At 37.7% G+C, this 17,720-nt stretch overlaps 1 protein-coding gene across 1 annotated transcript; it reads left to right on the top strand.

The window, feature by feature from the left end:
- The first annotated feature begins 237 nt into the window (after positions 1 to 237).
- Positions 238 to 16,464, top strand: tmem161b (transmembrane protein 161B). Its single transcript, XM_042724617.1, has 12 exons — positions 238 to 477; positions 4,806 to 4,909; positions 6,172 to 6,258; positions 8,484 to 8,581; positions 8,692 to 8,848; positions 10,751 to 10,902; positions 12,125 to 12,185; positions 12,350 to 12,490; positions 13,028 to 13,141; positions 14,045 to 14,219; positions 14,817 to 14,913; positions 15,001 to 16,464. The coding sequence occupies exons 1-12, from the start codon at positions 475 to 477 to the stop codon at positions 15,264 to 15,266; spliced, it is 1,455 nt and encodes a 484-aa protein (XP_042580551.1). The 5' UTR covers positions 238 to 474; the 3' UTR covers positions 15,267 to 16,464.
- The last annotated feature ends 1,256 nt before the right edge of the window (positions 16,465 to 17,720 follow it).

Genomic DNA, 17,720 nt, shown 5'->3' with positions numbered 1-17,720 from the left:
CACATGTGCTTCTTTCACTACTTCCGGTAAAGAGGGTCCTGCAAGAATCTTAAGTCGCCCAAGCAAGTGCCTGTTTTAAAACTGTGACTAATACAACGTTCTAGTTTCAAATATACTTAATAATATGGACATGTACGAAAATGTGTGTAATTAATCAAAATCTAAATATTAATGTGGCACAACATTTTGTTGTTAGGGAGTTCTTGAAATGATTAAACCGTACAGGCTGTCAGTGGCAGCACAGTACTGAGAGTCTGAGCGTGACCTCTACTGCAGTTGAAAACATAGCGGATCCGCGGCTCGAGCAGTGGGCTGTTTGTTTAGGTCTTTATTTTACCTGTCAACACAGTAACGTTACTCTCAGATAACAGCACCGCAAGACAGGCTTATGTGCTCCGTGCCGCTGGATCTCCGCTCAGGGGTGCTCGGAGTGTCAGAGATCTTTGAGATCTAGCTCTGCACTGCAACATCAGTATGGTGAGTGAGCACAGCATCTGAACGGACCATTACTGGCATGCTTTCATTAATGCATACTAACGTTACATATATATCGAGAGGACGCTTTATTTAATCCTTCGTTCTGCTGATAGATGTCTACAGTCGTGCTTCTAGAAATAATTTCTCTATCTAACGTTAGTAAGATTGAGCCCATTGCATTCTATGGGTGTAAAAGTATGCGTGGCTTTAAAACAGAAATGAAGAATGATATAATAATGTAATGTCATTTTAATGGTAGTTGTAAGTCCTGTACTCGACGAATAATAAATTATAGTTTTGCTGGTAGGAGGATGTGCCTCACCTGGAGCACAGGTAAGCTTTTGACCTCAGAATGCCCTCCACTGGAAGGCTTCATGAAGAGCACCAGAGGGGGTCTCCTACCCTCAGAAGAACCATAACAATTACTTTGAGTCCACATCAAAACATTTCATCATTATTTTCTCAGCCTCAAGTAGTTGCAAACCCGTGTGGAATGTATTTCTGACTGTATAAAGAGATGTTATGCTTCGCTCACCATTAACTTTCAGTGTACAGGAAAGGTGCTATGAAAATGAATGGAGACTGTCACAAACATTTTGCATAACATTTCATTTTATGTTCCACGGAGGAAAGAAAGCCATTCAGGTTTGGAATAACATGATGGTGACGAAATGATGACAGATTTGTCATTTTTAGGTGAACTATCCTGATTTAACTCCTATAGGCCTGTCCCAGTTCTCACACTTACAGTCTTTGCATTTGATTGCGTCTGCTTACATGACATATTTCATGATATATTTGGCCCAAGTGGGCATGAAAACTGTAATCGTGTGTAGAACTGGTGATTACCCAATTGTTTTTACAGAGCATTATTTATACATTTTGTTTTCAGTACGTTTGGCTTTAAAACAAATGAACTGAGTTTCTAAATGTCTGTTCAGCACTTAGTCCATGTGTAACATATGACACAATTTAATTAGGTGCTATTAAGAGTGATAAAGAGTCATTGTAAATGTTTTACAAAATACACATGCTATTCTCTGCACCAGTAAAATGTGCCACAGGTTTTACTAACAACTTTTACCTAAATAAACCTACACTGGAAGGTTTTCCTTGAAGTCTTGCATTAGGAGTTGCTGAACATGATGACTGATGAGGTACAGTTAGCCTTAAATACTGCTGTGTGCATTTACTTCCTACTCTTGGCCCTATGACTATAACTTCTGTAAATGCTTAATTATTATTTAACTCTCAGCAGAGCGTATAGCTTTGGACCACTGGAGGCACCACATAGTGTGGTTTGTATAATGTATAATATGGTGATAAGGTCATGTAATTAATATATCATTTAATAATAGCACTATTTATGAGTTTTAGATTGATGTCAGTTAGTTTTCACACTAGCATTAGTCTTTGTGTCTGGTTAAATTATAATCTGCAACATATCAGTGCAAACTTAGGTAATGGAAGAAAATAAATGGCAAAATCTCAAATGTTGACGTTTTTGAAGAGCTCAGAATCCATACGTTTACCAGAGCAACTCTCCTCATGACCATTATCTCATATGGTGACTGAGCTTCTAGACCTGCTGGTTATCTTCAGCGGCCCCCTTCAGAGCTCATTTGGCCCCTGTGCTGTCCAGGTCACTGCCAGTGAGGCAGATAAGTGTCCCATGCTGCTTCAATTACCTCTCCTGCCCCAACCTCTCATGGTGACTTACACTAAAGGATCAAACTTCCCCAGCAAGGGAGGCGGCCCGTTTTTTTATGTCATGCTTTTAAGGAGAATGTCCAGGATGTGACAGTTTTCTGATGGTTTTTTGAGTCGACTAAAGGGAGGTTTCTTGGAAACTGTCCCATCACAACATTGATATTTGGATGGACATTTAGTTTTAGCACTCTACCTTCTGCTCAGAAGTGAGCAGTGACATAGTTCTTAATGATGCTGCTGGTTTAGCTCAGTTACTAGTGAAAGAAAATAGTAGAAGACTAGTATAAAAACTAGTAAAATAATGTTTTCTTAAAAAAAAAAAAACATGTAAATGATCTAAATAAATACTAAATGAAAATGTATTTATGTATCAAATAAATTTTATTTATTCATAATGTAGGTTAATTATCATGTTACTGTGTCTTTAAATACAATTACATATTAAAATGTACACTTCATTCCAGCTCACCAAGAATAGCATTGGTTGCTTCAACTTAATAGCACTTTTTTTTTGGCAATCTCACATTCATTCTTATGAGATGTATAGTTCCCATGGCGATGGGTTGCCTGTCTGTTTCAGGTAAAGTGAGGGAAACACTGTAGTCTGGCATCAGCTAGTGTTCTCTCAGAGATGCCTGTAACCAGCAGTGAAAAGAAGCATGCGGCTGCTTTCATGTGTTTCAGACCACAACATTATAGCTTTTGTGTCACTGTGAGGCTCTGCTTCTTTGCAGGTACTGGCGTTTGTCTTAAGTGGTGAAAAGCAGGATAAAAAAAATGAAATATAACATTTTAGTTTTTATGGCAAGCTCTGCTTTAGCACTGCACACATAGTGAGCTGTTCATAGTGAAAGCGATGCTGGGAAACTTGCAGTTTTTCAGTGTTTTACTGTGAATTAAATGGAAGCAGTGCTTAAATATCACAGCTGTTGATCCTGTTATGGGAATAGTTTGGTATCGTTGAAATGAGTACAGAGAATGTAGCTGACTGAGGAAGTTAATTTGTGAAGGTTATTACCTTTGAAGAACTGAATTCATTGGTTTTTCTGTGCTTTTTAGACTGTTTGTCTTAAATACAGTGAGTTTTTTTTTTTTAAACCTTATTTTCCAGAGATATAGTGAAAAAATAAAAATTTAAACGTCAACTTTTTTTGCAGTGATTTTAATTTGGGGGAGGGGTCCACTACGGGGCCTCTGCAAACTTTCAGGGGGGCCAAATAAAAGTAAATCTTAAAAGTATTTCAATTGCCGTATTATTATTTTTTTTGAATATAAGTTGCTTTTTGTGATTTGAAATTTGCTGTGACTTGTATTCCAAAGTGATTTGTATAATACAATTAACGTCAAGCACGTCAAATGTGCAAAGCACTCACATTTAAATTTGTGCCAAATGATGGCGGTACATGAGCCGAAGTTTATTTTTATAGCACATTACCCACACACCGTAAACTTCATTTTTGCTCTAAATAAATTTGCCATTTATAATAAATGTTGTTTTTAATGAATGTCACTATAATTTATGTTTGTTTTATACTTCAATTTTTCATTCCTTTTCTGTTCTGAATACCACTGTGAGGGGAAATATGTTTTATAGTGTTTCATTTTATTTACTGATATTTTACATTATTTCTGAATGTAATAATAAAATGGCATTTATACATCAACTAGTTTTTTTTCCCCTCATTAATGCAACTTTGAACTGTGTGACATATAGTGATGCAGCTTATTTTCTGGAAAATATTTTAGTCGTATTACAATAATCTTGTTGATTAAATTAAATGCATTCAAATTACATGATTGTCTTTACATGCAAAATGGGGCCTTCGAGTCAAAAAGGATAGGAACCTAGCTTTGTTAGGCTATTCCTGAGGTTCTCGTTTGTGCTAGATTTTTCAAGAACATGGGACTATTATATATCACATATCTTGATAATCAGGCTCCAAGGTCATGGAACAGAATTCAGAAGTCAACCATGCAAATTTACGTTATAATGGAATAGTTCAGATAATTTTCTAGTTTTCAGTCTTGTGATTGAATTGCTGTACAATTTGAGTCGTGATTCCTCCATTCCTGAGTGACACTCCAGCCATGTTGCCATGTAAATTTCTTTTGTGCAAGTTTTGAAATGGCTAGCTAAGCACATAGCAATTTGTGCGGATCAGCGATCATTTGAATGCACGTCACCGTCTCCTCGACATAGAGGCAGGACACTGTGCCTTACACGCGTGGATGGTGAGATTGCCCATTGATGCCAGCAGTCCTCCCACGCTGTAGCTGGGATAGTTTGATGCTGGGGTGTTTAAGGCAATTACAGAGTTGGTAGGTGATTGACTGGGGAAGTCAACATCATTTGCAAAGGTTATTACCTTTGCAGCACCAAATGCATTGCCCTGTGGACATTCCACTTTTTTCTTAAATCCATATCTGCAGGAAAATTTCAAGTATTTCAAGTCGTTTTATGCTCATTTTGCAAGACTACAAATTTGCTAGTTTGGTTTCAAAAATCACATATTCTGGCAATTGAGGTTAGTTGCTAGGTTTATACTAGTCTGAATGCTGTTCTGTGCTCTTGCTGGTGCGATCAGAAAGTGTTCTAATATTTCACTCTTTCCCTTCAGGGTGTGATCAGTGTGCAGCTGGTGGTTACCATGGTAATGGCCAGCGTGATTCAGAAGATCATACCCCACTATTCCTTTGCACGATGGCTCCTCTGCAGTGGCAGGTAATGAGGAAGTACAGCCCACTGTGCCGCTCTGGCATCCCTCTCGATGTTCAGCCCAAAACGCCATCTTAATCTACAAGGCAGCCTTAACAACACAAAGCACAGATCCTGCTCCACTTTGCACATAGCATATCCTGTTTTATTGTTCATATTAAGGGCCCATCAAAAATGCATCATTATGGTTACGGTTTCAGTAAGACCAAAGGGTATCATCAAAAAGCTCTACGACCCAAGAGAACCGCTAACGAAAGTACAAGCCACGCTTGTTTCCCCCTTAATTAGCGCCATATGTGTTTAGAGTAAACAGCTCTTCCAAATGTGCTCAATAATTCATCTGTGCTTGTTTTTTTTTGTTGTAATAGTTTTGTGGGAATATTGTTGTAGTGCAGGGCTTGAAGTGTCGCCCAGGAGACTTTCATAATTAAGTTTTCATTAGGAAGTAAACATGAAAAAACAACTGAAAGCAGTACAGCCCTCTCAGGGCTCATGACAGGCCAGTTTCTAAACAAAGTTGAAGGGGTTGTGGTAAATGTTTGCCACCAAAGATCCGCTAATTTTATTACCATCAAACAACCTTTGTAATTTGAAGAAATGGTTTACATAAAAATGAAAATTCTGTGGTCATTACCCTCATTCCACATCAGTATGCCTTCAGCGAAACATAAAAGGAGAAATTCAGAAAGCTGCGGTCGTCGTTCCTTTCCATGGAGTTACAGTGAATTCGGACGGAAGCTTTCAGCCTTCAAAAAAGGTCACAAAGGCACCATAAAAGAATTATGAAAGTGGTCCATGCAATGAAAGTCAATAGGTTGACTCGCATGTTGTTTTAGACCCCATTGACTTTCATTGCATGGATAAAAACATTCTTCAGAATATCTTTTCTATCTGTTCTGAGGAAGAAAGTCAGTCATACAGGTATGAAACTAGATGACTGAGAGTAAATAATATAAAATTAAATTTTTTCAGATGACTATTTCCTATTATATTAAGCAGCACTACTGTTTTCTACGTAGATTTAATAAAAAGAAATGTTTCCTTATCAGCATATTAGAATGATTTCTGAAGGATTATGAGACGCTGAAGACTGGAGTAATGGCTGCTGAAAATATATACTAATAATATTTCATAATAAATCTGTTTACTGTATTTTTGATCAAATAAACGCACAATGGTGAATATAAAAGATTCTTTCAGAAACATGACCCCAAACTCTTTTTTTACCATTTTCAGTGACGGTAATATACTTCTTCTTGTCTTTTTAGTCTGCGCTGGTACCAGCACCCCACAGAAGATGAGCTGAGGACTTTAGCTGGAAAACAGCAGAAAGGAGGCAAGAGCAAGAAGGACAGGTATAACACAGCGTCACTGTTGTGCTTTTCTCTAAATTCGTACACATTTGACTTTTGTGTATCAAAGAACATTTTGTGGCTTCAACACTGTGGTAAAAATCAAGCAGCTTTGTTGCCCATATTCTACAGTAGACTATGCATACAATGCTAATTCCCTGAGAAGGTAGACTAGCCTGTGTCTAGCAGCTTAGTTTTGATAGTCAGCTCTATTATACCTACCTCCTGTTCTCAGACAAAAGCCCATTTTTGCTCAGCAGGGAGCTCTTGGGCCATTTTGTCAGGCAGGTATGCTGCAATCCAGAGCAGGGAGACTCGCATGCCCACAGTGCTTTTGTGCTGAACACTGACCTATGTAAACAACAGAGACCTGGAGGAGAAGTCCAAGAATCTCAGGTTCAGCTGGCTTGGAGCCACGGGGCAGAAAGCTTGCATACTAGACCCGTTCACGCTAAGGCCTGTGCCCCTTTCCAATATCCCACCGTTCCCAGCGGAGCCCGACATTCATTTCTCTATTCTTTGTCATGCAGACAGCATTAGAGTTGGGTGGAAATATGTTTGATTTGAACGTTGTGTGGATTTAGCTCTTTTTTCAATGGCGAGGAGGGCTCCTCTAATCCCCAGTAAAATGTGCAAACTCTGGTGTTTGGTTTCCAATAGAGACAGAGCCCTCAGTTAGGACTGCGAAAAATCTGCTGTCCTTTGGACAAAGATTCAGATCCCACACGTTGATACCTGCTTCTCAGTTAAGTTCTTTTGCTTTGTGAATAAATGAAATTGTATCGATTTAGCTTCAGTGTTAATAATTAAAAGCCCTAAAAGTTGAAATGATCAAAAGTGACAGTAAAGAATTTTATTTTTTCATTAAAAATTTCTATTCATCAAATAATCCTGAAAACAAATTTATCATGGTTTTATGGTCTTAAGCAGCACAACTCTTTTCAACAATAGTAATAACAAGTGTTTCTTAAGCAGCAAATTAGAATGATTTCTGAATGATAATGTAACACAAACAGGAGCTGAAAATTCAGCTTTGCCATCACAGGAATAAATATTACTCTTATTACTATATATTTTTAATCAAATAAATACAGCCTGGTTAAGAATTAGTAACTTAAAAAAAAATAATCATTTATTATCGTTTAACCACTCTATTGTATTACATTTGATTTGAAGGTACTCTGTGATGTTAATATATGGTTTATTTATTCTCTATGTAAAAATACATTTCTGTTTATGGTCAAACTATTGTAAAAGTTTGTAATTATGATAACAAAAAGTGTTATCAATTTGTATTGCTACACTTCACGAATTATTTTCTACAGTCATGATAAATTGTATTGTATACAGTGATGTTTAAGTGTTGTCATGTGTTAAATGGACAGTATTTTCATTGTTCTCCAAGTTAGTCAAGGCTGATTCATTGCTAATTCATTGTAGGCTATGTTAAAGCTTCATGTATTTGTTAAAGTGAAGAGTAGGTAGTCAACATGACAGCTGTAGGAAATCATTTTAGTAGTGTAATCAACTTAAACTGTGACATCCCATGCAACTTATAGCTGAATATTAATAAAATAAATGAAACTAAATTGTCTTTTAAAATGTAAACTGGGAGTGTCTGAACTGAACCCTGAAGATGACATCCCACTTCGCATAGCAATCAGAATTCACATGGCCAGGAAGGAGATATGAGTCATGTGACACATTGCATTTTGTGATGAGGTTAAATGCCAGAGAAGCCCCACCATCCTACAACTGAAGCCACTTACAAGAGTGCTGAAACATCAGAAATGAATGGATAGAGTAGTCCAGATGCTTCTAAATAAATTCTGTCTTATCTGGGCAGCAGGTGATGATAACGGCTAGTTCTTGAAATGGCATACTGTTATCATTTTGAATGTTGAATGTTTTTATAAAATATGCTAATTATTCTTATTTATGTTTGGCCTAGATATTTTGAGTAATGTGCTTTGAAAGATGTGCTTTCTAATAATAAAACTGTTGTATTTTTATATTCTGTTATATTCAAAAGCATAAATAAAAAGCAACTTTAATGCAATTTATGCAACACTACTGGGAAGTGAATGGAGAAAATAGCACTCTAGCACTCAGTTTGAGTTTTGGGACAAAAATGTCCTTGGTAATTTGGGCATGTGTGTATTTCAGTTTAGCCTAATTTGTGTTTCATTGTTCACTATTATATGTGTTATGTTCACGTTGCTTCTCAGGAAGTACAATGGGCACTTGGAGAACAAGCCGATGACTATTCCCAAAGACATCGACCTTCAGCTAGAGACTAAATGCATTGCAGAAGTGGACACACTAGGTAACTCATCTGTTGTCATTATATGAAACTTAACGAATCCTTGAGCTTCAAGGATCTTCTTAGTAAGTCTGGTTCTTAAAGCTTCTCTTTTTTCTTTTTTTTTGGTCTAGCTCTGCATTACTTTCCTGAATTCCAGTGGCTGGTGGACTTCACGGTGGCTGCCACTGTGGTGTATCTCATCACTGAGCTGTACTTCTGTGTGGCAGAGCCAAGTGGAGAGATGAACATCAGTGTGGTGTGGAGCCTGCTGGTCTTGGCCTTTGTCATGTATCCCTTTGTAACTTGAAATACTGAAATACTCTCATACTTTTTTGCATTGCTTTTCTTTTTTCAAATTTCATTGCAAAAAAGTCTCATAATTATTTATTAGAGTCATTGACAAATAACATGGATTAATTTTTTCCATCAAGATTGAAATTTCAAATTGATATACAATATCATTCAGTAATTTGGGGTCAGAAAGAAAGAATTTGAATAAAAATTTGAATTTAAAATTTTTATAATATTTTTTATAAAAATATAATAAAAGTTTTACTGTATTTTTGATCAATTAAATCAAAAGTCTTCGTGAGTGTAAAAAATGTATTTTAAAAAAATAATAATAAAAAATAATAATAATACAAAAAAACTACAGACCCAAACCTTTTAAATTGTAGTGTAAATGTAATTATACCTCTGGTCATTTCTTTTTTTATTTGTAGTTTAGTCACATTTTAGCCTTAAAAATAATCTAAAATATAATAAGTAATATAAATTATTAATAATAATCTAAAGTAATATTTTAATAGTTCTGTTATTTTTAGCAAATTCATTTTAAAATACGTAAATATGTCATGTAGTTAACATGAAATCATGATGTCTGCATTTTCTGAAGGAAATATTAGTGATATTATTTGTGAAAATATTAACAAGTTAACATTAACACGCAGCTATTAGGTTAGCCACCATACTGTTTTTTTTTTCTCAATTCGCTAGTCACAAATATGGGCATTAATAATAGGAAAGTAAGCAAACACCATTGGTAGTAATAGAATTATACAAAATATTTTAGATAGTATAGATGAGTTTTTCAGCACTGCTGTGACTCACATACAGAGCTGTTTGTTATTTTAACAGATCTACAGTAGGAGCCTTAAAGTACTTTATTCAATAACGTACCCATAGTCCCTAAATGTTAAAACATCCTTTATATCAGACATCCCTTGTGGATCTGTTCAATTTTCACAGTCTCTGTGTAGGGACAATCTAGCTGTGAATGATGAAAGCTGCACCTGTTGCCTTTTACCTGCTACTTTCCCCTTCTAGTGCCTCACCAAATCACACACATTAACCCCAGCACAGTCCACAAAGATCAATCTCCCTGCACTCGCCACTGCCCTTTACCTAGCTCAGCCTGCCACCGAAGATTGGAGGCCCAATTTTCATGGCCCACCGGACTGATTTGCCTGGGAAAAAGAGAGGAAGGAAGGAAGGTGCCTGGTAGGGTGATGAAGATGATGACGATGATGATAGGTCTATATGTGTGCAAATGGCTGAATGTGGACAGGAAGGAGCCATTTCTCCTGATCTCAGTGGAGAGTGTGTGGTGGGGAAAATGGCCTTGTCAAAGTGATGGTCACTGAAACATTTCCTCAGATGGCCGCCCGCTTGCCTTGCAGATTTGCCCGTCGTAGCCACAAGTTGAATGATTGACCCTAGACCAGTAGAATCAAAATGAGCACACATAGGCATCGGAACAAAGAGGCGCAGCTAAACATTTTCTTTCTGCATTTGGCATCTTTCTTGATTTTCAAATTTGTTGTTTGTCACCTTAGGGAAATTAGCCTTGTGACACTAAATATGAGACATGTCAGTCAGGATGCTTTTCAATTAGATTAGATTAGAATCCTACCAGCTTCAGTAGTACAGAGAGTTTGTATGTGGGATCCATGAGAATAATGCCAGTTAAAGGAAAATTCTGTTGAGATCCAATTTAAGCTCTATATGTGCTAGTGTGTAAAAATGAAGGAAAAAAAATTGTTCGGTTAAACTCTTACAATGGGGCAAGTGTACAAAAGTTATTATAACCCAAAATATTTCCTAAATTACTCATTACAGTTATTTTTGGAGAGCAGTTTTTGGTATAATGTGCCCTTTGTGATTATGTTCCTTAGCCTCATTTTCTCTCAGGAAGATCCTTTTCTCCCTCACGGCTCACTACTTTAGACTAGAGGAGGGCGGTGAGCGTTCCCTCTGCATCACCTTTGCCTTCTTCTTCTTTGTGAAAGCCATGGCTATTCTTATTGTCACAGAGAACTACCTGGAATTTGGCCTTGAGACAGGTATAGTAGTGGCAAGTTGGTTTTATGCCAATTGCTTTCTCTTGTTTTTACAGTATGTAATAGACCATTGTGTTCTGATGTGGAATTTTTTTTATAGTCTGAAATTAACACATGCTGGTAGAAATATTTAATACCAGCTATATTCATTAGCTGTTTTCTTTTGCATATTTGTATTACATCAGTCACTGTCCCAGGCATCAGCCAGTCTCGCAAGAAAAACATGGGGAAAATATTTGTTCCTCATATTTTTGTATGGGTTGTCGCTTAACGCCAAGAATGTGTGGCCACATGCAGAAAATAAAAGAAAAGCTTTTAGCTGCCTAGTTAAATTTCTGACAGAATTGTCCACTAAAGTAGAAACTTGTTAGGCAGTGCATGACAGTCGCCGTGCTTTTATGTTGTAGACCATTTTCATCTTTTTGATTTGAATAACTCTCATCACTTATTGTTAGTGAGGGTCAGGCTGTTATTCTTGCATTATGATTTAAAGCATGCATTAGGAGGCAGTATGTTGCAATTTCTGAAAAACTGATCTCTATTTTCTCACCATAGACCCTGTAACCAGGGTCCAAAATCAAAACTATGACTATAACTAGGAGTGTGTGATATTGACAAAAAATGATATATGATTTTCTCTGATTTTGTCAACAACAATAACTAGACAATAGTTTGCTTAGTGTGTTTTTGTGCTGTTATGGACATCTGACTCCAAAGCGTTTCATAGTCTTCATATTTTGTGCATGAGTGACAGTAATAAACTTCTTCATTATGAGGCGATATTTGACTTAAACTGATTGTCTTGAATTGATCTTTACCTTTTATAAAGGCAGTATTCTGTAACTGGTGTCCAGTCCTGCTCAGGATTTTTTTTTTTGTTGTATTGTTTATGTAGAACTTTGTTGCCTGGAAGTTTCTAGGGGTTGGTTCTAAACTGCAGAACAGTGGCCCTCCAGGAACAGGTTTGGACACCCCTTTTAACCTAATTAGATGTATGCATCATCTTTTATATCAAACTCTTAACATTTAATCAATAAATTCAGTTAGAATAATCAGACACTGGGGAATGGCCCTGTATATAATGAATTTCATGTGCATTGTAACAGCATTAAAATGCACTCTCAATCTGTGTTTTTGTTTATTTTTTTATTTTAGACATTAGATGTATCACACACCCGAACTATGTCCATTTTATTTACATGTCCTCCTTTTTCTCCTTTCATAGGCTTTGCAAATTTTTCTGAGAGTGCCGTGCAGTTTCTGGAGAACCAAGGGCTTGAGTCTCAGTGAGTATCATGGCTGGTAGTATACCCCCGTCTCCTTTGTCAGTAGAGAGGGAGTGTGTATACAGTATACCATGTCTCCATGGGTTGGGATTAAGCTGTGTATGTGATGGTTTGTACTTCCCTGTGGTGTGAACAGGCCTTGCTCTCTTCCTCTGTCTCTACAGGGGCCCCATATCCAAGCTGACCTTTAAGCTGATCCTGGCTCTTCTCTGCGCTCTCATTGGAGCCTTTCTCACCTTCCCTGGCCTGCGATTGGCCCAGATGCATATTGATGCCCTCACAATAAACAACTGCAAAGTCACACAGTAAATGTTTCAGAAAATCAAATTCATTACGTCTTATTTTCATAATTACTACTTTAGTAAGCTTGAATTGTGGGTATTTCTTTGACCTTACAATTTGACAGCGTTACATTTTATTTTTCCGTCAAGATGAATTTAACCAGTTAGCCACTAGCACTATTTCCATGTTAATTCATGTGGATCATCAGTGTCTGACTATATCCTGGTTAAGTTAGCAGATAAGTATGGACCTGGTCTACATTTTCAGCCAGAATTGGGCTCTAGGGTATCTGTATTACAAAAGAGGAGTTAAGCATTACACATCTCACATAACTAATCCTCTTCAGCATGGCCAGCTTGCCATACCTGCTCTCATGACACCACGGGGCTTATAGTTAGACCTCTTTTAGGCCTGGATTACTGCTATGCTTCTTGTACACCTGAAATGGTATATTTAAAGCAGTGGCACTTTATGATAGTTGATGTTTACTGCTCCACTGATATTGATACTCTTGTGTGTTACCATATCTAATTGGTTGTTTTTATGTGTCCATCCCTCAGGACCTTGCTACATATCAACTTCTTGTCTCCCTTAATCATGGTACTGCTATGGGTGAAGCCCATAACAAAGGATTACATAATAAATCCCACATTTGGGAAAGATAGTGTGCCTTTGTGAGTATTTAATTTTACAAATATGTTTTGCATTACTAGTTTATGTTGAATTGTTATTAAACTTGTTTTAAAGTTCATCAAGAGCATCTGCACTTGAGCAAGTCAACACGGAAACAAAATAAGCCCCTGATTATTTACTTGATACGTGTTCGTGGACTTATTGTGGATATGATTCATAAGTACACAGTATTCAAGTGAAAATTAATAAATGGCTCTGTGAAGGGTGGAATAATGTTAACAAATAGCGTAACACACTTATTTGTGACAAATCCGTATAATCTTATTCATATGTTTTTGTATTATCTGCTTACGCCCCACTGAGGGTTAGGTTGAGAGATACACCTTCATGCTGACTTTTTTCTACAAATCTGTTTTTATGTGAGTCAAATCATACAAATTTGCCAACTGTTGTAGGTAATGCAGTCTTTTAAACTCTTGCCAACAAATACCCTCTCCAACAGTAATTGAATGGTGGTTAATGGAAGTAGAATAAAGAAAATAGAATAACAGAAGATTTGGGATAGGGTTGAAAGGCATTTTCATTGTGATAAGTCAATAAGCTGGTTCTTCAGCTTGTTTTTCAGCTTCCACGTCTTGGTCAGAAATTGTCCTCAAAAGTTGTTGCTGTTGATATTTGTGGAAGGGAAGTAATCATCGGGCAATCCACTACAAACTCTCATTTGGGTTCCATTCTTTTGTGTAGTACCCATCTAATCAAACAAGCTCCACCCTATATTTATTCGACTCATGAATGCAGTAGTAAAATGGGTTGTGATTGCCATTTTATGTTGACTTAAAGTGATTTCTTTTTTCTTTTTTTTTAAGTGAGACCTTTTTAATTCTCCTCAAGTCACATATTGGGTTTGGGCTGATTTGGCATGTCCCCTGTTCATCTGTTTTCAGGATGTCTGAGAAGACATATGACACATTGCGTCTGTGGGTGATCCTGCTTCTGTGTGTGCTGAGACTAGCCATGATGAGGCATCATCTCCAGGCCTACCTTAACCTGGCCCAGAAGGGCGTCTTGCAGATGAAGAAGGAAGCGGGACGCATTAGTACAGTGGACCTCCAAAAGATGGTGTGTAGACTTTTATCACTTTTTGTTCTTGTGTCTTGTGTCATAACATTAATATGCAAGTTATTGCATTGCCAAGCCATCTTCTTATTGCCCGATGTCCTATCTATCCCAAGTGTCCCATCTTTATAGGTTGTTCTTGTGATGTTCGATCTGATACTGGTTAATAAATGCACTCAGGGACCCTCTTGTGGCGTCTACTCTTGGGGCCTGCATTACAGTGTCGACATTCCTCAAAGGTGGAAATATGTTGGTATGAAAAAGGACTGCGTGGCATTGTTGCCCTCAAAGCTCTAAAATGAGGAGGCTATTTGAGTTTAGTGGAGCGCAAGGATCAAAACCCACAGCACTCCACAGCTGGAGCTGAGGAAAAGAGCCCGTTTGATGTTCCAAGCCATAAGTGAGACTCACAAATGGCTGTAGAGTCGCAGGGGTGTCTGGTCTTACAGCTGCTCCAGAATCATACACTTGCAGCTGTACTTAAGCTCCCAGTGATGGTTTCAGCGAGTCTGTTTGATGAGCTGCTCTCCTGCCAAGCTGCTTGTTTTGAACGAAATTTGCCTAAATGTTTTAACTGCAAATTTGTTTTTCCTCACACAGGTCGCCCGAGTCTTTTACTACCTGTGTGTAATAGCTCTTCAGTACGCTGCACCTCTGGTTATGCTGTTGCACACTACTTTGCTGCTAAAGACATTAGGTGAGTGCATTAAGGTTCTTCTCGACACATTCTCAATTGTCCCGGTAGGGTTTCTTGAATTTTTCAGACTCTTGTTTTAACCCCCAGGTGGATACTCGTGGGTGATTTACCCTGAAGAGAGTTTGCCTTGTCTGTCAAATGAGGACTCGAGCCCCGTGGAGGTGGGGCAAGGCGAGATGCAGGCCTCTCAAAGTGTGGCCCAGTTGTCGGTGGCTCTCGGGGGGCTGAGGACTGTTTTCTCCCCCTTGCTTTTTCGAGGGCTCCTGTCCTTCTTCACTTGGTGGATTGCCGCATGCCTGTTCTCCACCTCTCTCTTCGGCCTCTTCTACCACCAGTATCTGATGGCTGCATAGCATCGTGAATGGCTTGTTCGACTGAACTGTGCGACACGAGGCCCTGGAACATTCCCCTTTTTCTGCAACCATATCAGCTGGGTTCCTCCGTGGACACGTTATTTTAATCTAGCCGATTCATAAACCGCAACGGTAACAATTCAATCATTTTAACATTCATAAGCATCAACGGACGGAGGATGGCGTCTGAAGGAGACCTCAAAATAATGCTGATTTTAAAGGGGATGGTGTCTTTGAACCACCAGAAGGTTGAAAGCAAGGGATCACTCATGATCGTTGAAATTTTTTTTTTTAGAGTTTAAAATGATGATAGACGATTTTCATAAGAATGACTGTTTTTAATAGTGTTTTAAAGTTGTTTCACCTCTCCAAAGTAGAAACTGGCTTCTGCTTTAGGGGAGGTTTTCATTGCTGATCCGTGAAAAAAAGAGGATAAATGTTTTAGTCAGGCTTGGAGAGTTTAGTGAGGGGATTGATCAAGGAGAACAGTGTGTGTTGAAGGTATATTTATTTGTCCATTTCAGAGGGACTGAAGTCAGCCTTCTCATGAGGAGCGTTTGGTTTGACTGTAGAAGACAGAGATAATTTAAGTGTGCGTGCGCGTGTGAGAGTGACGGTTCGTGTGTTAACATCAGTGCCTGCAGGCTCCCAGTGACCCCTGCTACTGGTGAGTAAATCTAAAAAGGGCATTTTCATCAAGTGTAAAAGCTAACTCAAAAAACTCCGCTCTTCTGATACCCTTCCCTGTCCTTTAACCGGTGGGATGTTTCACTTTGAATTTGGGTCCAGTGACATCAAACGCATCCTGTAAGCGTGCTCCGTGTTTCTGTATGGAGCCTATTGATTTTCTGTAATGCATCAAATAATAGGATTGGATTTGTTTCATGTGAAGGTGCCAAGTATGCTTGTATTCCCCTGTGAGTGTGTACAGTACTTCCTGTTGGAAATCGGAAGCACACATGCTGAGGTACGAGCCAAAGCAGAACATGCAGCTTGATAACAAAGAAACGTCTACGAGGTCCACTTTAATATTGTGAGTTTTTTGGCACTACAGTTACAAAAACTACACGGGCATATCTGAAGTATTTTTTTGTATTAGTTTTTGTTTCTTTTTTTTTAGTTTTAACCTACTGTAAAAGTCTTATTCTCTCCTTCCATTTTGAGTTTTTGGAAGGTACGCATACAATGAATGTATTGATCCTGCCTGATTTTTTTCTTTTTTCTTTTATTATTGTAGAATAAATAGCCACATATGACATGATCTTGGCTTTTAACAAATATCAGTTAAATTTTTAGTGTTGTGGACTTCCAGGGATATTTATATTGCAAAGGAGCGTCCACTATTATCAAAAGCACACTATACAATCAATACTTGTTAACAATGTGGCAGTTAGATGCTGAATTCTTTCCCCTCTGTTGTTGATTATCAAGCTGTGAAGACTGATGGACGCAATGGGGAGTTTATTTTAGCTGTAAACATTTACAATTTTTGGTAATCATCAGCAGGGCCATTTTAGTCTTACACTCAGCTACAGATTTTCTTTTTCTCATACTTTACCTTATTTAGATTTTCTCCCTCTTTCCCCCAACATTTAAAACAAGTGACCAAAATTCATCTAAAAATCTGTTCCTAAATTCTTACTATAACATGTCTGTAAACATGTCTAACCCTAATGCCAAATAGTATATGAGACTCAGAATTGAGTCATATTAATTTAAGATATTAAAGACAAATCACTCTTTTCTTTTTTTCCCGACAGTATTCCAGTAGTGAAGTAGCTGGGATCTCTTTTAAAAACCTATGAGCGTAAATAGGTCTGTTATTCTGTAATGCATTTTAAGTACTTATCTTTATTTATTACTTTTCAGTTTGTTTAATAAATGATTGTCAAAAAAAGTCATGACTTACCGTATTATTTAAAAAAAAAAAATTGTTGTTGACATGATAGAGTTACAGAGTTTTGGGGTTTTATTTTTAAAATACACAATATTACTCTTCTTAGGCTGGAGTTATCATGAATAAAATTAATTTGCACCATGAATGGTTCTCGTCCATGTGACGCTTGTCGTGAGTGCTATTGTGGATACAGGCCTCATCTTCTAGTTGCTGCTCTTGGATCAATGAGACAAATTCCAAAACAAACAGCCGAAGAGGTGCTTTTCTTTTCCTAAGAAGACTCCATTCACACAAAGCATTTTTTCCGAGTCCCACAAAACAGCCCTTTTGAGGGTCGACGTTCCCAGTGCTCGTACGAGCGAATCTTCTCGAAAGGTATCTTTTTAATGACCGATCCGCTGTCTGTGCTAAATAATGAGAGTTTCATTATTGTGTTAGCTCAGTTGAGAGCAGCAAAATAAATAATGAGAACTTGTGATAATGGGTGACCTAACCTTGTTCTTTTTGTCTGGAAATGAATAGAGTGAAAGGAAGGATGCTTGAGGAAGCTAACGAAC

This window comes from Cyprinus carpio, chromosome B5 (genome assembly GCF_018340385.1).
Source record: "Cyprinus carpio isolate SPL01 chromosome B5, ASM1834038v1, whole genome shotgun sequence".
In the NCBI taxonomy this organism is placed as follows: Eukaryota; Metazoa; Chordata; class Actinopteri; order Cypriniformes; family Cyprinidae; genus Cyprinus; species Cyprinus carpio.
The sequence above is the reverse complement of the archived record's forward strand: the minus strand, read 5'-3'. Positions and strand labels throughout refer to the sequence as shown.

Bases quoted from the DNA above. Each gene is read 5' to 3' on its own strand.
- tmem161b (XM_042724617.1), top strand. The intron at 8,849-10,750 runs GTATCCCTTTGT...ATTTTCTCTCAG, and splicing joins CTGGTCTTGGCCTTTGTCAT to GAAGATCCTTTTCTCCCTCA. The intron at 14,914-15,000 runs GTGAGTGCATTA...TTTAACCCCCAG, and splicing joins TTTGCTGCTAAAGACATTAG to GTGGATACTCGTGGGTGATT.